Consider the following 24,827-nt stretch of genomic DNA (forward strand, 5'->3'; position numbering starts at 1 on the left):
CTTGCCTTGCATGTGGTCAACCCAAGTTGATCCCTGGCACTCCATATGGTTCACCTGAGCATTGCTGGGTGTGGCCAAAATCCCTCTTCAACCCCCTGTCCAGGAAGTTATGATCAAGAAAATCTGGCTTTGTAAGAAATAGTATGCCCTTAGTAGTAAGGGAAGGACATCCTTGAAAACTACAGGGATGAAGCGGAAGAAGCAGCCGAAAGATGTTCTCATTGGGATAGTTTTGATCTCTGCAAGTTCCTTTAAAGGAACCCAAAACGAGCTCAGTGTTACAACGAGGCTCAAGAAATGGCATCATCCTAGTTGGAGCATGTATTTTTCCCAGACTAGATGTATAATTCAGTTTATCTTTGGCATTCTCTTTTATTTTAAAATCACTTTCAGTTTTGTTTTGTGGGCACAGTGGTGAGCCGTGGTGGTGCTCAGGGGACCGGGTAGTGCTGGGGCCTTGGCCTGGGCTTCCTGCGTGCACAGCCTGTGCTCTGGCCTGTGACTCTCTCGCCAGCCCCATGTGCAGAGTTAGCGGGCAGGGTTGCCCGAAGGAGTGCTGGGGAGGATGTCCAGCTACATCGTGCATGAGGTGTGTTCCTTCCGACCCGTCCCCACCAAAACCCAGCTTGCTTGTTGACAAAGAACTAACCCTGTTCTTTATAAAAAGGATGGGGGAGAGGGGTGTCGAAGTTTTACGGTACAGAGGTCACAGCTATAAATTAATGTTTGATTTTTGCCATGCTCGGGATTGAACCCAGGACCTCACACTGGCAAGTGCTGTCCACTGAGTAAAACATGCTTTGACCCACATGCCCACTGTTGGTGCCACACGAAAAATAATTCTAAAACTTACTCATGCGCTTTTCTTTTCTTTTTTTTTAAAGTCTTCTAAGAAAGATTTCTAATTAATACTTCAGCGCCAAACGTTTTGCTGACCCGTTTTGTTTGTTCACCCATTCAGGGTCTGTGGTAAGGCCCGAGAATTATGTCCCGGGCCCTGTAGCACAATTTATAGCAGGATCCAGTGTCTTTCGCCATTGTTCAGAGAGGCAGCCATTTACGCTGCCCTGTCGCATAATAATGCTTGTCTCTGGCTTCAGGAGACACGGTTGGCGGCCTGGTGGGGCATTGCCTCCACCCTCCCCTCAAGCTGGGGAAAGCGTGCAGCTGGAACCCAAGTCTCCACATAAATTCTCAGTGACTTCGCCTGACAGAGCAAACTCGTCAGTGAACTTTACCGAGACTCAGGCAGCGGTGGCTTGATTGCTGTCGCAGCAAGTGATCTATTACCAGGTGTCCTGGCCAGTTTATTAGTTGGCACTAAAAGAACGGGAGTTAAATGGAAGCTTATAATGTAACTTGACAGAAAGCTTTTTGGGTGTAGTTTAGGTACAGTGCTTCAATGGAGTCCCTGATAAAGTGTCTAGAGATTAAGGCATAATGCGATTAATTTCCCTGCTTTAGGGACACAAGTGAGGACGGAGGAGGTCGGGGGTCAGGAAATACATACTGAGCTCTTTGTGTCCTGCCGTTGCTGCCGTTGCTTTCAGTATTGTGGTGCTCAGGTCGGTCTCGGGGGCCCTTAGTGATACCTGGAGACCATACGGGGTTGGGGATTAAGTCACAGGCCCAACACATGAGCCCCATCGTCAACCCCAAACAGAGTCTTGACGACCTGTTTTGTGTTGGAATTTCATTCCGTCGAGTGGCACCTGGGTTTCTTGGGAGTGAGAGTGTTGTGAGTGTGGCCTTGGGGGCAGATGAGCAAGAGAGGAGCTTCGGGCTGACTCTGCTCGTCTGACACGAGCGTGTGCCCTGACATCTCAGTCATTCCGCATCTGGGAGAAGTCAGGGGCTCGGTGGCCCCCACATGAGCCTGAGTTTCTCTGTTTGGCAGTCTCTCCAGTGGGACCCACTGTTCACAAGCCCAAGGGAGGGAAGGGCCTCAGTCCGGGCCAGTCTGAACCCCGGCCAAGCCCTGCAAGAAAATGGGCAATATTCTGATTTCACCTACAGAAATTTTATTTTCTTATTCATTTACTTTCCTAGTGGTTCTTTATAAGGTAGGGTTAAAGCAATGGTTACAAGGTAGAGGGGAGACACATTACACTGTGAATTATACAACTGTTACCTACACCAGTTTAGAACTCGCAGTACCGACTAGCAACTCAGCCACAATCACTGACCTTCAGATAGGATTTCTTTCTTCTCAGCTGTGACGCTGCCTTTACAGTATGCAAAAGCACAGAGAGCCAAGGTCTCGCCTCACATTCATCCTCCACTGAATTTGGCAACATTTTATATTAAATTTATTCAATTTTTACTAACATTTAAGAACTGAAGAAGTGGAGAGCTGTACCAAGGTAGTTACATCATTTGTCGAAAAAGTTTCTAAAGAACCACTTTTATCTAGTGATGGTAGCACCCTCCTTGGTCTCCTCAGAGGGAAAGGCCCATTGCCAAGGCGGGACCAGCCCCTATTCCTAATTGCACGAGGCCCACATTCCTTCTGGAAGGAACCAGGCCTCTCCCTGTTGACCATTAGACTTTAGACAGAGTAGATGTTTACTAACTGCTTAACAAACGAAGAGTTACACAGATGAAGGAACACAATCCTCTTTCATTTGAATTTGCATTTTTTCTGTTCTTTTCCTGCTACTGCCTTCTTTCTCATTTAGGACTTTAGTAATTTATTTTTTTTAACAAGATGTATCTGTTTGTGCTCCTGTGTAAGGCCCCTTGCCTGTCATGTTGTCATGTGGTTTCATGTTGTCATGTAGTTCTCCAATTACCTTCCCAGCAACTAGAAATGTGCCTGGGAAATAGCAACACCAAACCCAGAATTGTTGACTCACTTGTGAAGTTAACCAGTGAGACTAAAATTCCTCAAATGAAATTGCCTGGATAAACCCCAAAAGCTGAAATTGACTAAGAATGGCATCGATGTCCTTTGATACGTGTAGTATGACTTCTCTTCTTTATAGGAATTGAAACATTACTGGGAAAGATTTATTCTGAGAGTTGATAGCCATTTAAGACAATATTGCTTTTGAAATGTTTGACCTGAAGTTTATTTATTTTTATTTATTTTTATTTATTTATTTTTAAGTTTATTTTTAATTATGAAACCAATATCTTAATCTCTGTATTCAGCCCCGCCTAATTATTTCACATGCTAGAATATTGCGTTTTGTTTTCCCCAATATTAATCAAGGTACCATTGGATACAACCAGCGGAACAGAATTGATACGCTCATGTATTTACTTGCATATCCACAAAAACCCATGGTTAAGACAAAGACCATTGAGTTGATAGAATTCGAGAAATTACCAGCTGGACAGAATGCCACCGTTGCCGTGATGAGTTACAGTGGCTATGATATTGAAGATGCTCTTGTCTTAAACAAGGCTTCTCTGGACAGAGGTAAGAACATTTTTACAATTCTGACGACAACGTTGCTTTGTAAAATAGGAAGCACAGGATGATCAACATAAGTCACTTGGTGTCAAATTATTGTTTCAAGTGATTTTAATTTTGTGATACATGAGTGAATGAGAAGTGATGTTTTGGTGATCCTTTTTTAAAATGAACATTAAATAGAAATAATTTGTTAATTGTACTACTAAGGAATCTTGGTTCTCTTTTTCTATTTTACTTGACTGGTCATTTGAGACACTACAGATAGAAGTCGTGTATGAACTTGTGTTTTCTAGCAGTGATTAGGATAAAATACCTTTTTCATATATCCAATGATAAATTGAGTAGCAAACATGTTTGAGAGATAGTAGCAACATTTGTATTTAAGAGGCTATTTCCATTAATTGTATCTATCAGTGCTATATTAAATCTTTTTCTGTTAGCAAAATGATATAAGTTAAAAATAACATTTTCAAAAACCTTGCCTTGTAGTTTTCATGTTTTCCTTCCCAGTTTTTGACAACTTATTTTCACAAATCATCAGTTCATGCTTTGTGAGCTATCACCCGATCTAAAGTTTGACTTCTCTCTTCATAATCTCTGTTTTCTCCCTTTCCTTTCTGGCATACCCACTATGCCTGCCCCTTCACTCTTTGTAGTTGCTAGGCAGCCATAATAGTACCCCTAGACATGTGTCTTTGGCATTAATGTTGGCTGCACTTAATTTATGCCTCTTTTTTTCCTCCAAATGACAACAGCCATGCTTTAAAACTCGCTGTTTCCCTTTCTGATTAACTGGTAACGTTGATGTGGAAATCTGAAGACTTTGTGATGTCTGTCAGAACTTCGAAACACCATTTAGTGATCTGGGTTTGCGTTTTCTAGCTTCTAGGCTACCACCTGTGAATAAAAGGTCCCTTTACATCTAGAAGGAAGCACGCCTTGATTTCATGCAGTTCAGGCTCACACTGCACGTTGGCGTTAACGGCCATTGTACGAAAGTTCAAGATCATGTAATGTTTCCAAAGCAGCTGGCTCTCGGGCTGAATTTATTATGCCCAAAGACAATTCGGTTGGAGCCAGGATGACTGAAACCTTGCTCAGAGACACCCAACGTCTTCATCCACTGTCGGAGGGGAGTAGCAGGACCAGGACGTTTCGTCCACGGTCACCTTTATATTTTAAAAATTACATTCACACAGCTGGGATTCCGTTTAGAAATGGGCTCCACTGGGATCGATCTCCTAAATTCATATTCTTAGATTTCTCGGGAGACTTTTGCTTTGGGCGGAGAACCCTAAGCAAAGGATTTTTTCAGCCCTGGGTGTATTTCATCAGCGGCAGCCTGGCATTTAATCTGAAGACGTTTTCCTATTTAAGTGAACTCTGACATGGCTCATTGTATCCTGGGGGAGATTAGACAAGAGAATCACGTTTAAAATAACTGCTTGGCCAAAGGGCAAATGAAAGAAATGTAACCTCACAATCTTGGGAAAGTATATTTAGTGTTGAAGGATTGACTGCTCTTCCGGGCAATTTTACAACTGATTCATCTTCCCTGTGGTGCTGAGTGATTGAGCCTTTTGCTCTATCTCAAGATATTCTTCTGTTCACTTTACTTATTTTTCTCACTGCTTAGATTTTGCATTGATTTTGAAACTTTTTCTTCATCACTTTTCCTGTCATATTTGTAGATGTGACTTTAAAAAATACAATCAAATTAAATTAAATTCTTCATGGTACGTAAATTATCTCTCCTATTAAAATTATTTTATTGCTTCTTTTCCATTCTCTTTCGTAGAAGAAAAATTTCTTCTTTTGTTTGTTAGTTAAGGAACTTTGTTTTAATGGCAAAATCAGAAAAGAACAAAATTCCAGTTTAATTATTTAAAAGAAAAGGAAAACTTACCAGAGAAAATTAGCAGCAGTTCTGTACCCAAGGGATGTATCCAAAGAATCCTGACAAACAGTGAACTTGGTCTGTCCTCCAGCCTGTCCCAGCTTTCGGGAGGACCCTGTCCGCTTAGTGTCTTTGAACTCTGCCTCCTGGTAGAGGGGTTAAGCGTGGTGATCCCTGAGGCCTTTTTCTATCCTCACCTGCCTTGACTCTACTGGAAGTGAACCACAGGGACACTGAGATTCCCGCACCCATTTCCCCTTCACAAGGATTGCATATTCCGTGCTGGAAAACGGCTGTAGAGATTGCAGGGTTTTTAGGCTCAGTACAGAAGTACTGGGTTTGAGGACCCCAGGTTATCTAAGTGTAAAGGAGTTTGGGGTGGTGGGGTGGCAGGAGCAAGAAGTTGGGGTAAAGTGGATAATACTGGATCGCCCAATAAGAGGAATTGGCATTTTGTCTGATACCCCCTTTGTTTCCATTGTAGGCTTTGGGCGCTGCCTGGTATATAAAAATGCTAAATGCACATTGAAGAGATACACCAATCAGACTTTTGATAAAGTGATGGGGCCGATACTGGATGCTGCAACGAGGAAACCCATCTGGCGACACGAAATTTTAGATGCAGATGGCATTTGTTCTCCAGGTAAAAGAAAAAAAGGTTTCCTTTTTGAAATTATGAAAGTTATTCAGCAATATATCTGAATATTTGGTAAGCACAGCAGGAAATAAACCTGCAAATGCACTGCTTTCTTCTTACACTGGTGTGTTCCTTCCTGATGAATTTCTTTTCAGTCTGTTTCTCTGCGCAGGTAGTTTTACAGAGCAGTAACCTAACTTTTCTGTCATTTAATTTTTTGGGGGGTTTTGGGGATTGAACCCCAGGCCTCAAGTGCTTTTGTTGCTGATTAACGTCACAGCTCTTACACTTTTCTAGTTTTGTCATTGTGAACCATGGGAAAGCCTCTCTAAGAGAATCCTTAGAAGATCATGGCTCTGCGTGTGCACTAGTCATTTGTGCTCTTAGCTCATGCCCTTAGAAGCTCCCCTCGCAACAGCGTCACTGCACTATAATTACAGGCTGGTCATGAATTTTGTGATGCAGCCCACAGCCCTGGCCCTTGGGAGCCTCGGCGGCCGGTGTGCGAGATTGCCGTGGGTCGCAGGATTACATGCAGACCCGTGCCAGTTGGTGTCAGCCAGTTTAAAGAGTCATCTAAGTATATAGATCAAGGCTCACATCACCCAAACTTTAACAGCACGTTAGTGATATCCTATAGAATGTCTCAATGGCTCCTGCCAAAATAGAACTATCTTCACACTGTTTCCCATGTGAACACTTTTTTGTAAGCATATTCAGCAGTTCTTCAGAACAGACAATACAAAATATATTATTTCAGTTGTGTTTTTGGACAGGGACTGGGGTTTGGGATGGAAACATCCCAAATTTGGTGGTGGCATTGGTGTTTGAATATTGAATGTAATCAAACATTGTGAACTAACTTACAAAATTTTAAAATTAAAAAAAAAGAAAAAAAGTAATGTGGAGTTCATGCCCAGTTCAATCAGCTTAATCAATGGCTAAATAAATCGCAGTGCTCCTACGTTATTAAAAATATATATATCTAAGGAGCTGTGAGATCTCCGGTAGCAAGAAGATTGCAAGAAAACCAGATATTCAATAGTCAGAAAAATTGGGGTAGCATTCCCCAGGGAAGTGGGCAGTCAGGGAAGGAAGGAGGAAAGCATCAGTGGACAGGCTTGTGCATGTGTCCTGTCACCTGAGAGTTGACGGAACTGAAAGGACACCCCGGCTGGGGCGTGGAGCTCTGTGAACGTGAGCGTGAGGAGCAGGGCCGGGCAAGGTCTTGCGGCCTTGATACTCTTCACTGTGGCTCTAAAAGCAGTGATGGACGACAGAGTAGAAGGGAGTGAGCCCAAGAGCTCTGCAGCCTGCCAGCCCGCTGGGCCCGGGGTGAGGATGACACAAAGGCTGTGTGGGGGCATTAGGAAGAGAGATCCTCCCCACCTGGATGGCACAAGCCAGTAGCCGCGTACTGCACGGCAGCTTCTTCCCGTCCTCTCTTGAGTTTCTGGAGAATTCCACTCCTAACCCAGGCTACGTGGCTGAGAAACTCAGTGTCGTAACAGGACGATAGCAGTTGGTCTTTGGAAATTGTGAAAATGTACAATACAACAGTGGGACTAGCAGAAAATTGAAGGGAGGTTTTGGTGACAAGTTTTTTATTGAACTAACCGTTAATAAAAGTAAGTGGTTTAAACCTGTCCTAGTTCCCAAGCTAGAGATAGATAGCTATGTAGAAATATGTGTCATTGCTACTTGTTGTCATGATGGTTTTTTATTATTAGTGTGGCCCGTTTCCTGATTTTATCCTTAGTGTGTTTTTGGTTTTTTTGTTTTGTTTCGTTTTCAAAAAAGTGTGCAGGATTATAGATGAGGGCCCGGGAGGGAGCAGATGGAAAGCCTTGTATGTGGCTGACCCAGGTTGATCCCCAGCCCCAGATATGGTCCTTGGGGACTACTAGGACTGACCCCTGAGCAGAGTCAGGAGAATCCCCCGAACACTGCCAGGTGTCACCCCCAAAGCCAAAAACTGAAAAAGCAAAATTGCAGGTGAGCTCTGCTGAACTCCAAGTCCCGCTGTATAGACTCAGATGTTTTCCCTCCATGCCCGAATTTCCTGGGAGTCTGGCTCATCGTGTCGTTTCATCCTCCACTCATCTTTGCATTCCACACAGGTAACAGTGGCAGACCTAACCCGCTGCTCTCTCTCATAGGTGAGAAGGTGGAAAATAAGCAAGTGCTCGTCAATAAGTCCATGCCCACGGTCACTCAGATTCCTCTGGAAGGAAGCAGCGCACCTCAGCAGCCGCAGTACAAAGACGTGCCGATCACGTATGTACTGCGTGTGCCTTGGAAAGAGAAAGTCGTTTTGTTTTGTTTCGTAAGAAGGGATAGGGGAGGGGCTGGAGCGATAGCACAGCAGGTAGGGCGTTTGCCATGCACGTGGCCAACTGAGTTCGAATCCCAACACATTATATGGTCCCCTGAGCACTGCCAGGAGTAATTCCTGAGTGCAGAGCCAGGAGTAACCCCTGTGCATCACTGGGTGTGACCCAAAAGCAAAAAAAAAAAAAGAGGAAGGGATAGGGGAAAGTAGGAGTTAGCTCCTAGGGTTGGAGGACCAGAAATAGCAATCTGGCATATGAATATTGGCTATCAAGACAGTGTGGCAGGGAAGGCAAAATTAGGCTGTGGGGTCACATAGACCTTCCGCCCTGGGTTTGAAATCTCGGCCAGAATCGGTATAACTGATTTCAGGTAAAGGGGACAGCCAGAGGAATATTATTACTTCTTTCTTTGGTTGATTTATCACTAGCTTAAATATCCTGGGAGCAGTCATATTTAAAGAGTCGTGGGGAGCTCAGGGCAGTCCGGCAGCCTCAGGGCAGACCCCGGGCCTGCTCCTCCTGGGTCTTGGCAGAGTTCTTAACCACTCCAAGCGTCGGTTATCCTTGGCTAAGATCAGGAGTAGCAGTACGGAAGTACGTGTGGTGGAGACTTGACCTGCCTCAGAAGTGCTTATCAGTGTCAACCATTTTGCATGTGGACGGTCACGAGAAATTGTAAATGTTGAATTCAGTGTTGCAAAGGAAAGTCATTTTGGGGTGCCCCGGTCAGGAATGTCAGAATATTCTGTGGCAGGTATTAAATAGGGGATTAACAGTTTCACAGAAGGCAGTTTAAAATTACTTGGTTTTGTTACTTCCTTTTAATACTAGCTACAAGGGGGCAACAGATTCATATATTGAGAAAGTGATGATATCTTCGAATGCCGAGGATGCTTTTCTGATCAAAATGCTGTTGAGACAGACAAGACGCCCGGAGATTGGGGACAAATTCAGCAGTCGCCATGGGCAGAAAGGTAAGTTGCGTCAGTTTTCAACTTGGTTATAAAATGGAATGTACTAAAGTATTTATTAGCCAAATAGGTAAGAACTGTAGGTTAAAACAAGAGTTTGAAAAGCTGTTCTTACAAAAAAGTACTCTTGTTTTAGTTCTCAGATTAACCTATCTTTTAATGACATTTAAAAATGTACTTTTGGCTTTGCTTCTCTCTGCCGTGGGTTCCTTCAACAACTGCTTAACCTAAAATTATAAATACATTCCAGATGACATGCGTATTAGAGTACAGGTAGTTATTTTTTTTTAAAGCCATTTTGTGCATGTTTTAAATGAAAAAATTCAAGGAGGCTACACACCTTTCAAAAAATCTTTGTTCTGAGTGTGTTTATAAATGTCCAATACCCTAGGACCTTAGTATCAGAGTATTGTGAGGAGAGTCGAAAGCCGGCGTACATTTCTGGGATTGTCCACTCTCTCCCAAATCCACTGACCTTCCCGAGAATGGAGATCATATTCTTACATTCTCATAAAGCCTCGGTGAGCCTTTCTCATAGTAGATACTTCATAGGCAGTTGCTAATGATTGTCACTGTATCACTGTCGTCCTGTTCATCGATTTGCTCAACCGGGCACCAGTAACATCTCCATTGTGAGATTTGTTCTTACTGTTTTTGGCATAACATCACAGTAGCTTGCCAGGCTCTGCCGTGCAGGCGGGATATTCTTGGTAGCTCGCTGGGCTCTCCAGGAGGGACAGAGGAATCAAACCCGGGTCAGCCACATGCAAGGCAAACGCCCTACCCACTGTGCTATCGCTCCAGCCTAAATTGAAGATATGGAAATGAAATCTGGTACTTTCCTTTTCAGTAAATTTTGATCTATATGTTATCTGTGGGTGCATGTGTTTGTAGTGTAGACAAAGCACTACTTTAGAAATGAAAACCACTTGACCAGTAAGTTCCTATAGACGCAGTGAGTATTGTGCTGTAGTATTTGGGGGGCTGTTAGTGTTTTGGGCGGGGTCTTCACCGCCAGACCTCGTTTCCAGCTGCAGCAGCGGTGTGACAGGTCTGTTCCATCTCTGGGGCCTCGGCTTGTCCGTCTCTGTGTTCCTCCCAGGGTTCCTCTCACTTGTAGTGAGGTGTTTATCTTGTTTTCAGTTTCCAGATCATTTTTAATCCAAGGGGAAACCCTTTTGAGTGGCCTACATTCCTTGAGTTTGATCAGATTGATGAGAATATCAATGGAAAACAAACAGGAAAAGAGTTTGTGCCCACTTGAGTAGAAAAGTGGAAAGAATGATGATATCTTGGTCGAGTCTAGAATTCTTGACTGAAAAATCCTTTCCCCACGGGTTTCCAGTGGTATCACTACATCCTCCTCCGGATTCCGTCTTAGTCGGGAATTAGAGCTTCATTCTTCCTGGTTGTGTGTGTGTGCACCTGGCGTGTGTATGTGTGTGCATGCATGCACATCCTATGTCTCTTTCCTTCTTTTCCTCTCTCCTATCTCTTTTCCTCTCCCTTTGAAAGGTTTTACCACTATCTTCTGTTCCTGGATTTCTAAAATTCCTGATGCCTTTTTTCCATACTAGGAAATCAGGGGCTTGGAGGTGTGGGGGGGGGGGGGGGGAGGAAGAGGCTCCCAAACAGTGCTCGGAAGGCCTGGGGCCCCGCTGGCAGTTCTCAGCCAACTAGACAGCAAGTTTTCAATGTTAGTTTTTTTAAATCTGTCATATTTTTAATTTTGAATGAAACTTTGAATTTTAGTTTTCAGCCTTGTTTGGGTTTTTCTTTCGTTCTTTTCAGTGTTCTTATGTTCCTGATGTTTATAGCCTCCTTATTTGTTTTTAGGACCCAGTTTGTGTTTGTTTCTGTCACTAGAACGTTTCCTGTAATACGTACTTTATCCTTGATCCCTAAAAGACAGTTTGAGGCTCTGTGCCCAGGAATAGAATCTGTGGGCTGGTGTCTATCACTGGAGGGTGGGCAGATATTAAACCATTGTTGGCACTTATTCAGCTTCTCTGTAGGAGGATCTTTCTGACCTCGGCTTGAAGGCTAGCAGCTGACCCGGGTCCTTCCCGTAATTGTGGTATACCGTTTGGTCCTTCCTTGAATATGACCCATCTGAAGCCAGAGGCATAACAGCAGCTCTTTATTTTTTTGGAGTTCTTTCTATATGTAAAGTAAGTTATAAGGAATCAAAAATGGTGGTTGTGTTTTTTTGTTTGTTTGTTTTTTTTGCTTTTTGGGTCACACCCAGCGATCCTCAGGGGTTACTCCTGGTTCTGCACTCAGGAATTACCCCTGGCGGTGTTCAGGGGACCATATGGGATGCTGGGAATCGAACCCGGGTCGGCCGCGTGCAAGACAAATGCCTTACCCGCTGTGCTATCGCTCCAGCCCCTGGTGGTTGTTTTTTAAGCACTTGTATATGTAAAAACAACAACTTGTCTGTGTTGCTGAGGTATCCGTGGGGGCCAATGTAAGTGTGTTTCAGACTCCTTAGCAGGAAACATGCCCTGCTAGTTTGCTCAATCCCCAAAGCAACCACATAGCACTTAGGTATAATACGGTAGTCACTCTATATATTTGTAGAATGATTTAATATCTTGACTATGCAGAAATAACCAAGCAAAGCCATGATTCCTCGAATCAGCGCAATTTATTTTTCCTAGTAAACATCTGAGGTGGGCTATCTATTTGGACTGGCCCCAGGGGTTCATTGCCAAGGCCCACGTCTCCTCTGTGAGGTGATTTTCTTTTCAAAACCGCTGTCTTCCTGGAGAAGCGGCTTTCCCTCGCGCTGCTCTGCCACCTGCCCGGAGTGGGACTCTGCCCCGTACCTGTCAGGAACACACGCCAGCCCCTGGTGCTAAGGCATGCTTCAGACGGGGGCTGGATTTCCGGGCCCCCCTTTCCTTCCAGAATTGGCTCCTTGGAAAACGGTCTCCCCGCGATCTTCCCCCGGGCCTCCAGGAAGGCAGGAGCATCCTTGGTTACAGTCAAAAGTATGACCAGAGGTGGAGCAGATACAAACCAAAGTCAAGTTTGAGCCCGCGGCTTTCCCAGGTGGCTCAGCCATGGTGGCGCCTGAGGAGAGAAACGTGAGGGAAGAGTGTCGAGTGTCCACGAGCTCACACGCTCCTCTGACAACCCAGGGCCTTCGAGTGTGGCCCCGACAGGTGCTGAGTCAGGCCCGAGAGCACTGAGGCTGTGAGTGAAGCCCAGGGGAGTGTGGCCGACAGCATCCGCGGTGCCGTGTTGGACGTCACGAGTGAGCTCACACACCCTCGGTGCAGTGCCGTGTTGCGGGTGTTCAGGGGCCGTGTGTGAGACCGGGATGCAGAGCACTGTCTCACTGCGAGTTACCCAGCAGTTCCCTCTTGAAACCTAGGCCGTTTGGACGTACGGCCTCGTCCTGGGTAGCGCCAGCTGCGAGTCGGCAGATCTGTTCCCCGCGAGGGAACGGGAAGGTGGCTTGAATTCAGCATCTCCGCACCCGCCTTCTTCACTCCCTCTGTCGGGGCATTTGTTATCCTTGGTGCTCGGGAATATGGTGTGTCTCTTGTTCAAGGTTTGCTTCAGCGGTGAAGGCCTTGTGGGGCTTCTTCTTCTGGCCCCCTTCCCGCCCCCCCGTGGCTCCGTGGCAGGCCTGTGCCGGATGCCTCTCAGGTGCTCTAGCTTGGTTGGAGGAGGAAGGGGAGGACGCAAATCCCACTCGGCCTGAGCGCTTCCCGGGTGGTCCCGTGTTTAGCAGCGAAGCGGACGCTGTGAGCGGGGCCTCTGCCGTGTTGTGAGCGCATCCGGGAGGAGCTTGAGAAGGACTGAAGGTGTGAGTGAGAAAGCGAGAGTTCTAGTGCTGAGGACTGAGCAATCAGTGCTGTGTCATCGGGACAGTGAGTCACTGAGCAGAGAAGGCCCCTGCGGGAGCGGAAGCGCGTGCACCCCCATTGCCGTTGAGAACGGGACATGTGGGGAATGGTCAAAGGGCTGGCATGCACGCGTCTCCTTCGGGGGGGCCCCGTCACTGCACAGACACCTCCCAAGCGCGACCCTGGTGGCCTCCAAGCCCCGAACTGCCAGGTCCATACAGCTAAGTCTCCCTAGGAGTATCCCTAGTCCCCACGAGTGTGCTTCGGAGGATCTCCAAAGGGAAAAAAAAAAAATAGGGGCTCGAAGCTGGTGTTTGGCATGAGTCATGACGCACATACTTGGCACATGCAAGGCCCTGTATGCAGTCCTTCCTGCACCGCCAATGAGGCGAGAGAAGGGATTTCATAAATTGCATAAAGGAGAGGCCATCACAGACACCGAGCCACATGGTGTTTGGTCACGGGACGCTTTGTAGATTCTAGACCGTCAGTGGTCCTGGGGCCAGGGGAGGCTCAAGGGTGGAGCCCAAACCTCCCGGCTGAGGCCCTGGGCCTGATACCGGCTCCACAGCCCGGAAGCACTGCTGGGTGTGGCCCCCACGAGAAGCAAAGAGGGAAACACCATCCAGGGCTGTTTCTTATGAGAAATACAGTGAATTTTGTTGCGGTCCAGCCCCTTTGCGTCTGTGAGGTCCATGGTGTGCCCCATCAGTAAATGTGTCATGGATTAGCTCCCCTTGCCCCCCCACCAAAAAAACACTTTTGATCAAGGCTCTGGTCCACACAAACCCCCACCCCCCACCCCAGTGCAGAACTCTAGAAAGATGAGCTAGCTCAGAGTGACCTCGCTCTTCAAGTTGTTATTTGTTTGTTCACAAAGGAAGAAAACTTGTATTTGTTTGGTTTGACACTAGTTGGGGCTACTAAACTCCCGGGGCCTCGATCACCTCCAGGTCCTGGTCCGTGTGGTGTCTTTGAGTGAAGGCCGGCTTACGTGGTAGATGGGTGCCCGGAGGGAAGTAGAGCAGAGCTGAGTCTAGGAAGCTCTCTGTCTTCCCTTCGTATTCTTTCCCGTCAGCTCTTTAGAGAGTTTAAATAGGAAGACGTTTATGAAGAATGCTGATCGGAGTCAGATTGGAACTATGGGGTTTTTTTGTTTGTTATAGTCAAAATAACTAACAGAAGCTTCTTGAACTTGGTTATAACTTCTGTATGAAAAGACGTCATCAAAGGCAAATATTTTATGTTCGGTTTCGGGGCCACACCCAGGGGTGCTCAGGGGCTGCGTCCCAGCTCATTGCTTCGGGGGTCTCCCCTGGCAGTGCTCAGGACCACTTGGCACTAGGGACTGAACGAGGTCTCCTGCATGCAAAGCATGCACCGTCTCCCCAGCCCTAACACTTTATCTTGAACCTTGCTTTCTCTGAGTGAAAAGATTTGCCTCCGTTTGGAGTTTTGTTTTTGTGCTTTCAATCCTTTAAAAAAAAAAAAATTCTGTCAGTTTAGGAATTTCTAAAGAAAATTTTATTTCAGTGCTCAGCGGAGCAAATTATTATATTTCCAAATTTCCCCCTACTTTTGCTGCCATGGCCATCGCGGAAGGAAGAAGTGGAGTCCTTTGATGTGTGGGGGGAGCGATCTATCACTTCCCTGAAAGAACATTCTCAGTCTCTCATGTGCAAAAGGATTACCTCCAACAAAGGTCCTGCAGATCACGGACCCGGGCAGCAATACCAAACAGTGTTCCTAAGGAGAGGAAAAACTGTATTTGAGCAAGAGTGTTTGTCCTGGCAAACAGAAGCGTTTTAATAATCACAAATCTGAGGTAATGGCATACACGCCTCGTTATCGCCCCGAAATCCTCAGTGAGTTTAAGCAGAGTGATGGCAGCTTTTGTTTTATGATAGGAGCGTGGTCTTCTCAAATGCCTTTTTATTTTTTTTTTCATGGATGGTTCTGGTTTGGCTGTCATTGGCCCAGAAGGATGACACTTTTATGGCCAAATTATTCGGAAGACATATCTTTAACCCTCTCTTGTTCAGCTTACACTCCTCTACTCAGGTTTCCTGCCTCCATTTTTGCATTAATTAATGCCGCTCGTCCTGCTGAGTTAATTTATTGATTTTCACTGAACGTTTACTAGAAGAAAATAAGACTTCCGCTGACTTTCCCACACAGTAAGGAGTTCTGACTCAACAGGTAGACAGAGACCGTGGGAAAGCGTTAGTCCGTGTAACCAAGAGGAAAGTTCCCGAAGCTCTTCAGTTCAGAACTGTGCTCTCCCCAGGCCGGCACGCGTGACTGCCATTTTCTGTGTTACGTTTCTGAGACTCGAGAGGCTGAAGTCGCTGATTTAAAATAATAAAAACAACCGCTCGTACTCATGTCTCACTTGAGACTGACTAAAATCCTCTGTGCTCCGTAGCTTCAAAGTCTGGGTGTGTTTGGCTCCCTGCTCTGCCTGATCTGGCTGGAATGAGCTGCTAGCAGGCGGGGTGATGGGCCCGCGGAGCCAACAGCGTGAGCCCAAGATAAGGTGTCTGATGCCAGATGATGCTTCAGAGTTGGAGTTTCAGTGAAGTTCTGACCGTGCTTACTTGAACGGTAGAATCAGGGTGATGGTGCTCACATAAAATGCCTTGTTGTAAGAATTTATTTAATTTGGGTTTTTTTGTTTCTTTCTTTTTTTTTTTTTTTTTTAAGAACAAACTTTGGTCTTTGGTAACTAGCCAGTAACCCCCTGACCTTTTAGTAAATATCAAACTGAAGCTTTGAAATTAGGGTGTTTAGTGTTTTATGGCCCAGAATAAAAATCTCCAATTCTGTTTCCAAATAGTGTAGCCTCCGCTCATTTTATTAAGCTCTTGACACATTCAGCCATGTGTATTTTGTAAAGTTCCTATGGTTATTGTTTTACAATAGCTGCTTCCAGAAGCATTGTAAGGGTTTCAATTAATCAGCCCTTTGTGCGCCTCAGACTATGCAAATTTATCACATCAAACCATTCAACTGCTCATGGGAAAGCCATGTAAAAACGGCATTGTCTTCTAGCGCCTCCCCTCATTTAGAGTGATGTTTTAATAAGAAAGCTAATCAAGTTTTCTTATGCATTATTTATTTGTTAACATGTAAGGAAGAGCCGAATTAAAATTATGTCAACCGGGATATGGCAAGTGAAGTGATAGATCTGGAAGTGATTCAAGGACAGAACAAAGCTCATATGATTCAACAGTTTTCTCTTCCCCAGCCCCCTTGGGATTATTTAAGGTGATGGTGGAGAAAGAAAAGGTTAATTCAATAACTGGAAGGGGTGGAGGGAAGGAAGAAAGGAGTCGCCACCTGTGCTAGCCTTTGCAGTTTTGATTCTAAGAATCAGACATTTCTGAATGTATAAAGGCTTATGGAGATGAGTTTATTCAGAGCAACCGCATTTCTTGTTTAATGCAAACAGTCGGGCTTGCAAACATCTCTCCGATTCTTTGCCCCCCCCTTACCCTTGCATTCACCGGCAGTAAACTGCTCTCCGCTCAGAATCCACAGCTGAGAAGTCCCTGTGAAGTGCTCAAGTTATTCGAGACCCGATGTCCTGCTGATGGTAAATGGTCTCTGCAGCCCAGCCCTGGGAGCCCCTTTTCCTCCTTTTCAGCCAACATTAGCGAAACTGCAACGACTCCTCCTGTTCATTAAGTTGGTCTCCTTTGCTGTGCTAGTTTGCTTCCTGCTGAGAGTAATTAGGTTTCTTATATAATAATAATTCCTTGTATTTAGATGCTGCTTTTATCTAAAGGGCCTTAAAGTACCTCTCAGACGTTAGCTCATCTGTTCTCGGAACACAATTGCCGCAGGAGATAAGTGCTAATTATTCCCATTACAAAGACCCAACTAGTAAGGCTCACCAGAAAATGGGGCTTTCTCCCCAAGGCAGCGCTTTCTCCATTAAACAGCAGAGAGTCAAATCAAGGGCACCCGATGATTCCTTGCTCCCTTAACTCTCCTCATGGGAGAGCGTCCTGGGGGGTGGGGGGCGAGCCACCCCCAGTCATGCAACTCGGGCCTTGCGGAGTCATCTGTACCTTCTTTGGCCCCCAGCCCTATGCCACAGGGAAGTCGCCGCATCCTTTCCCCCTTCCTGTGGAGCGGGTGAATGGCCTTACCTCCCAGCACCTGTGGCAAGTGAGCGTGGCCCCGCCTGCACCCTGCTCTCACTCCAGTGCTCTGCTCTGTACGTGTGGGATCACGGCGGGCTGCTCCTGCAGAGAAGCAGGAACCTCTTCGCTTTCCCAGCAGGCAGGTGGATCTGCTCGGGCGGCCTGCTCATCCGGGGGCGGGGGGCGGCGGGGCAAGGCCCGGAGACCCCTCTCTCCCGAGTTCCCGCCACAGCGCTGGGCCCCGGCAGCCGCCGCCTCCCTCAGAGAAGGATGAGTAACACTACACACATCCACCCCGCGTGGTGAGTCGAGTCCAACCGCGGTTACGCAGAGAAGGCGGACTTGCTAAATAAAAATCTCGTAAAAAAAAAAAAAGCTAGTGTGATATTAAAATGAGGCCTGGCTGTCAGCAGCGTAGAAACCATTTGCTCGCCAGTTCTCACACCGGCTTCGCAGCCAGCAGCTCCGCACGAGGCTGTCCCCGCCATCCCCTGCCGCTGCCACCGGCTTTCCTGCCGTGAGAGGGAGGGGACGCGGCTGCGGGCGCTTCTCCCTGCCGCCTGCCGTCCTGCCGTGGGTGTGGATCAGGTTTTCTTCTATAAAGCGAAAGCGATCCGTTGTACACAAAGCAAAACAACACCAAAAAACTTGGTTTTACAAGAATGGGGGGGGGACGGGGAAGGAAATGACACTTGACCAGGTCAGTTGCTGTTTACACTTACAGATGCTTTCTAAAACGCTAAGTGATGCGTCTGCCCTGCTAAGACCACAGCGCCCAGGCTCTGGGGGGACTGCCGTGGCCGGGACGGCCCCGTCTGAGTCTGCTTTCTGTCCCCTCCGCTCCTCGAGGGCCTTCGGGCCCGGGATTAAGATGGGTGTGATGGAGTATTTTGTCGACCTGCTGTACTCTTGCTTTCTATGCTCCAGCTCTCCCCTATAACCTTTCTCCAGTTGTTGACGGGGCCCCCCGGGCAGCCCCGGGGCAGCGGACTTGTGATGTAATCCCGGCTGGCCCCTCCGAGTGTGGTAAATGTCGCGGCTAAGCGGGTGTATTTGCATTTCCCTGCCAGGAGGTTGTGCTATAAACAATGGGGTTGAGACACCAGCATGAGCTGGGGGATGAAATTTTATTTTAAAATCTGAAATGCTGTGTAAGCATTCAAGGTACGAACTCGTAATTGTTCCCCAACAGCTTCCATTAGATATGGTTTATTTGTAGTCCATCCTCTTTTCAAGAATCCAGGCGAGTGTTAGCACAGTGAAGCGTACTGCATATCATTTACATTTTAAGATCAGCAGCCCAAGAAAATTTAAACTTCCAAGAGTTTACATTTGGGGGAGAGAAGTTATGCCTCTGTCCTAGAAAAAAAAAAAAACACAGTTCAGGTTTTTTTTTCTTTCTTTCTTTTATTCAACAATAAGAAACCTTTCCACTTTGGTTAAAGAATTTGAACAATTTTGAAACAGAGAAATAACTTTTTAAAAAAAAAAGTCTGGTTCTAAGAGAATCTCTTCTCCCCGCCCCCAGTGAATTACAAACTTTTAAAAATCATCTGTCTTATTTGAGATTCGCGATCATCACATTCTGTCTAAATATTTTGTTTTAACTTCTAAGCTCATTATGGCTTCTTTGTGTTAACTTGTATTAAAATCTGTCAGCTATGACTGGTCTCATAAGCACAGTCAGCGGACCAGAATAAGTTAATTATTTACTTGTGTCACTAGTGCTCTTCATCTAATGAAATGCACAGCTGTGTTAGATCTGCAGTTGGATGTGTAGCCCCCATTGTTCCGCAGTCAGCAGAGGGGAGAAGCCGCAGTGATGGAGAGCTCTCAGTTCTTTCTGCTGTTCTGGCTTTCTGTGTCGATTTCATGGATCTTTTATCATTCACTTTCACACAAAACAAACAACACAGGGCTGTCTGCTATGGGAACCATCTTGGCATATAAAAGGGTTTTCAGAGCCTAAAGTAATTTTAAGTTAGCGAAGATTTAATTTTTGGCTTACAGGTGCCCTCGATTCAGCCTCGACCGAAGCGGTTCCTATAATGGAATGAGAAACGAAATCCGAAGGTTACTTAGAATGGACTTTCAGCTCAGTATCAGAAAAAGGGCCGATGAGAAAATAAGTGTGTGTGTGTGTGTGTGTGTGTGTGTGTGTGTGTGTGTGTGCCGTGTCTTCCCCCCCCCCCCCGACATAAGGAAGTGTTAGTGTATAAACACTCATCAGATTTCAGACGGAGATAACAGAAATTCCAATTTCAGGGAACAGAGCATCGCTTTCGTTTTAATGGCAAAATTGAGTTAAATTTGCTGGGTTGAATTTGTCAGCAGAAATGGAGAGGCAAGCTCGGAATCGTCCCTCCTCGCTGGCCGCTCACTCCGCGGGGGCGAGCCTGCCGCCCCTCCTGGGCTTCGCGCCACCTCCTCCTCCTCTGGGGACAGGCACTTCCTCCCAGGGGACCCGGCAGCCCCCTGCAAGCGAGCACCGCCGAGGGGGCGCCCAGGTTTGGCTTCGGTTTTGTTTTTAACGAACGTTCGCAGCCAAACCCTCCACCTCCTCTCGGGCAAGTGACATTCTCACCCGAGCCTGTCCCAGCACCGGCCTCTTTAGGGATTGCTGGGCGCCTTTTTTTTTTTTTCTCTTCCTTTCTTTCTTTTTTCTTTCTTTAACATTTTGTTCCCTGCTAAACAATGTTGTTGTCGGTGCACCTAGATTTACAAGTTGATCTCTTTCAAAGTCAGCTTCCCAGCAGCCCCAGTGTTTTGTCAGATAATTTCAGTGTGGACAAAATGTATTTGGGGAGGGAAGAAAGAAGAGGGTCACACACTGCGTGATTTAAATCCTAACGCCTTGTAGCTGAATTCAAAATAAAGTAAACTGGGCAATCGCTTCTGTCCTTCATGTACGCATATGTTCTCTCTAACAGTCTCATTTCAGCCAGAACCAGCTGACGCCCCTCCGTGTTCTAGAGTTCAGCTTCAGAAACCTAATTGCCAGGGCGCTGGCAGCCTCTAGAAATCAGAACAGCAATAACTAATGTAGCACAGGCAAATAGCATTCCTTTTCCTCTAGACGATTGGGGATTTTAACACATCACACACATTTTTTTATTTTAGCCTAGCTTGAGTAGTTAAGTAGGATTCAAGTTGAGAGATTAAAAACTTGAGAGCGGCTTCTTTTGCAGGGACAGAGAGTCTAGAACTTCATATATGCAAAGAGAAAAGTAATTTTCTTACTAAATATAGAAGCATATTTTTTTTTCTTACTCCCATGTCATCATCCTACATTAGTTTTCTGATTTGAGATTATGTTCATTGTGGCTAGCAGTATAGATTCTACCTTTCTCCTTCCAAGAAAAAAAAAAAAGTCTGAAAATTTAAAACCTATTTAACACAGCCCGCCCCGCCCCCCGTGTTCGAATAATGTTAATGTAATAAAGTACAGTTAATTTAAGAGTGTATTAGTATGCACAGAGTTGGTAGTTTGTTTTTGTTCTGTTCTCATTCTTAGAATTCCATTTCTAATTCTAGCCCTTTCCTCCCCCCTCGAATGGTTTGGCATTTACTTTTCTTGTTGAACTTTACAACTTCAATCAAAGATCACTTTTCTAATGTGTTAGAAGCCATTAGAATCCAAATTCCTTCGGGCAGTTGAGGCCCAGCCAGGGACGCGCTGGCGGGAATCCCCCAGCAGCCGGCCGGCCGTCATCGGTCAGCGTCCAGCCCGTTAGCACATCCGCCCCGCGCGCGAGAATTGTCACCGTTCTCCAAAGCCACTTTTAAATTCACCCACGTCCCGTCAGTTCGGATGGGTGACCGGAGAGATTGGGTGCTGGGATTTGGTTGTGGCCTGTGGCAGGTCACCAGCCAGCTGACGAGGGACAGATGTTGCTGATGTTGACAGAAAGAAGCGGTGGAAATGCTGCCAGGGGCCCGGCAGAGTGGCTGCCCGTCCGTCTCCGAGGTCAGGGCCGCTGGTGTCTGCTTGCCAGCGATCGATCCACGGGTCCGCAGGGCCTTCCCCCGGGCGGCCTTCTTAGCGCCTCGCCTGGCAGGATTACCGAGACCCGCTTTTGTTGCCCACGGGGGCAGGTTCTGGGGGCGTGGGACTGGCGAGCACGGCGGGGGTCCCCAGCAGAGCGCTCTGTCCCTCCTGCCTGCCAGTTTGCCTGACACGGCACAAAAATCTCTCTCTCCCGCAGGTGTTTGTGGCCTGATTGTCCCGCAGGAGGACATGCCGTTCTGTGACTCTGGCATCTGTCCGGACATCATCATGAACCCGCACGGCTTCCCCTCTCGGATGACGGTCAGTTTCTGTGTGGCAGAGGACCCTGAAACTGATGCTCGGGAAGGGTGACGTTTATCCCCAGGTCCCGGGCCCACTCTACGGGGGAACATGGGGGCACGGGAGGCCCAGGCTGAGCCGTCCACAGCTGCCTCCTGTGGTTCTCGACTCTCGGTCCGTCACAGAGGTCGGGAAGGAAATGGTGAGGGACACAGGTCCAGGTCACATGTGTCAGGGAGCGTTAAGAGCAGGAGAGGTGCTGTGACTTCCTTCGTGGCTGTCATTAATAACAGCAGCGGCCTCGTCACCTTGGGGGAAGCAGGCCGGCACTGGGCCAGCGAGAGAATTCCTGCCCCTCCAGAGAGCACTTTCTTACTCGGTCACCTCTCGCAGGTGGGCAAGTTAATCGAGCTGTTGGCTGGCAAGGCCGGGGTTCTGGACGGCAGATTTCACTACGGTACAGCGTTTGGAGGCAGCAAAGTGAAGGACGTGTGTGAAGACCTCGTTCGCCATGGTTATAACTACCTGGGGAAGGACTATGTTACATCTGGCATCACAGGGTAAGTGTGAGGAAGGTATGTTTGTATTAGACATACACCTGTATGTGCATATTCACGCACACATACCTTATATGTGCAGCCTTAAGGTACACAGTTGGTTCTGTGTTTGTTGGGGCCACACCTGGTGATGCTCAGGGCTGACACCTGACTCTGCTCAGGGATCACTCCTGGTGGGGTTTGTGGGGCCGGGTGGGGTGCTGGGGATCATGCCTGGGTTAGCTGCATGCAAGGCCAATGCCCTACCCATGGTGCCGTAGCTCCGGTCCCAATAAATAGTTTTATTCCCTCAAGAAATCGGATACAGGGCTGGGAAGAGAGCTGAGAAAACCAGAGCATAAGTCGGTGGGAGTCCTGGCTCCATTCCCAGCGCCCCCCGGTCATCGAAACATTGTCAGGACAGCCTCAAAATCAAATCACTTAAATCTGTATAAAATACAAGGTGCTGGTTGTCATTTGAGGAGTCTTGTGTCCTGGTGAGGTCATCACGGGTCAGGGCTGAGCCTCACAGGCTCATGTGGCATCTGACAAGCCCGGAGTCCAGTCCCCAACACGGCACCCCTCCACTCACCTCTGCTGCAGGTGGGGTCCCCAGTTTTTATTTATTTATTTTTTATTTTTTTTGCTTTTGGGGTCACAGCTGGTGCTGCACAGGGGTTATTTCTGGCTCTGCACTCAGGAATTACTCCTGGCGGTGCTCAGGGGATCATATGGGATGCTGGGAATCGAACCCGGGTCGGCCACATGCAAGGCAAACACCCTACCCACTGTGTTATCGCTCCAGCCCCCAGGGGATCCCCACTTTTTAAAAAGAAAAGATTTCACTTACCAAAGTGTGATCTCTGTGTCGCTTTTAAGGAGCATGTCAGTTGTATGCAGTGTATTTGCTCTGTGGTGCCAGGGCTCTCCCTCAGGGCCTCTCGGGTGAGGCGTGTGCCCTGCTCCCGGGCCACCTTCCCCGGCCCAGCCTGGCTGCACCTTGTCAAGGGTTTCCCTTCACTGTCGATCAAAGCGGCGAGTATCAGGTCACTGCTGCTCTGAAGCCTGACGCCTGGCTTTTGCTTGTTCACTCACTGAAAATGTGCTACACTCCTACCGCGTGCCAAGCACGGGGTCGTTAACCTGAAACAAAACCAACACTGGAGCTCAGCGTCTAGGTTTGTCACTAGATATTGAAGAATAACGACCCAAAGGCAACTTCTCAGCGGCGCCTACCATGGCCCAGCGTCACCCATTTCCTCCCTCTCTTTCCTCCGCGGCAGTCTTCATTATCAAGTCGATGATGCGGTGATATTCTCCCCGGCCCCCGTGCCTCCCGCAGGAACGTGACAGAGTGGACAGTCGCCATGCTCTTCTGTGTTCTGTCCAGGTCCCAGCACTGGACGCACAACAGGCAGGCAGAATGTATTGGCTGAATGAATAGCTCTCAGTGAAATAGATACAAGGACTAAGAAGATCCGTGTTGAGTAGGAAGGGAGATGTTTCAGCCGAGGGGGCGGAAGAGGCCAGCCCCTTTGAGGAGGGCCTCCTGGGGGAAGTGTTGAACACCAGAGGGGAAAGGTCTTGGGAGTTAAGGGAACTGGAAGAGGCCAGGCTGGCTGCAGGGCAGTGAAGAGGGCAGGTGTGTCCTGCAATGAGGGGGCGGGGGGGACAAATCGCCCATCGGGAAGGGCGGAGCTTTGGAGCTTGGTTCATCCACAGTTTCGAAGGAGCTTGATTCACACAGTGTCAAAGGAACTGATCAGCTGTGTAAAGAACATACTTAGATATTTTGTGACAGAGAAAACTTTGGGGTATAGTGCTTATGCTGTTCATCTGAGGTTGGTTATGGGGTTTCCCCCACCCCACCCCCGTTAACTTCTCTGACTTTATCTCTGTCTTCGGGTTTCTTTTTCTTTCGGGGTTACCCTCATTTGTGCTCACGGCTTACTCCTGGTTCTGTGTTCGGGGATCATTCCTGGCAATGTTCAGGGAACTTATGTGGGGCCAGGATCAAGCCGGGGTCGACCATGTGCAAGGCAAGCGTCTTCCTAGCTACGCTGATCGCTCCGACCCCTCCCTGCCCGCTGCACCTGATCTCTCCCATTCTTTGTTCCATTCTCATTGTAGTTGTACTGATGTGCTTACAATAGGCTTAACCTACGCGTCTCCGATATAAAAAAGAATTTCAGTATCTCCACCTCCATCAAAGTGCCAGAGACTCTCTACTCCGCCCCTGTTGTTACTTCTGAGTCTTTAGAGGTTTTAATCACGCACAACACCAGTGAAAGTCAACATGGGATTATCTGAGAATAAGAGTTTGATTTTAGTGCTGCGGGTAGGCTAGCCGGATAGGATTGGAATGGTTAGAGTAAGCGCTTTGGAAGATGGCTTCTCCAGACTACAGTGTACGTTCCTTTCGGTGGACCATACTTGAGAAGTTTTATAAAATGACATTATAGATAAAGAGTGGTCATATTGTACTATGTGTGTCAAATAAGCATATATATCTTTTTAACTTACAGTGTTATAGAGTAATTAAGCTAGCAAGAAAATAGGGTGAGAAAAGAAAAAAATTGGAAAACTGGTGAATTGCATTTTTAGAATGGTGCATTTCCAGAAGGACTCCCTTTCGAAAAACGCAGTTGTCATCGCTGAACTCATTATCTTGGTCTTGGCTTCTCCACCCAGCAGGTTCCCAGACTCACTTAATGAATGTGGGGGCCCTTGCTGGAC

General features: G+C 47.1%; 1 protein-coding gene across 1 annotated transcript in view; it reads left to right on the forward strand.

Annotated features, from left to right (window-relative positions):
* Window positions 1–24,827, forward strand: part of POLR3B (RNA polymerase III subunit B) — a 115,888-nt gene that overhangs the window by 78,091 nt on the left and 12,970 nt on the right. The window contains exons 20-25 of the mRNA XM_055118184.1: window positions 3,215–3,424; window positions 5,803–5,961; window positions 8,115–8,232; window positions 9,120–9,262; window positions 21,473–21,576; window positions 21,949–22,115. Coding sequence (XP_054974159.1) covers window positions 3,215–3,424; window positions 5,803–5,961; window positions 8,115–8,232; window positions 9,120–9,262; window positions 21,473–21,576; window positions 21,949–22,115 — 901 coding nt within the window. The remainder of the gene's footprint in view (window positions 1–3,214; window positions 3,425–5,802; window positions 5,962–8,114; window positions 8,233–9,119; window positions 9,263–21,472; window positions 21,577–21,948; window positions 22,116–24,827) is intronic.

The sequence above is a fragment of the Sorex araneus genome, chromosome 10 (assembly GCF_027595985.1).
Source record: "Sorex araneus isolate mSorAra2 chromosome 10, mSorAra2.pri, whole genome shotgun sequence".
In the NCBI taxonomy this organism is placed as follows: Eukaryota; Metazoa; Chordata; class Mammalia; order Eulipotyphla; family Soricidae; genus Sorex; species Sorex araneus.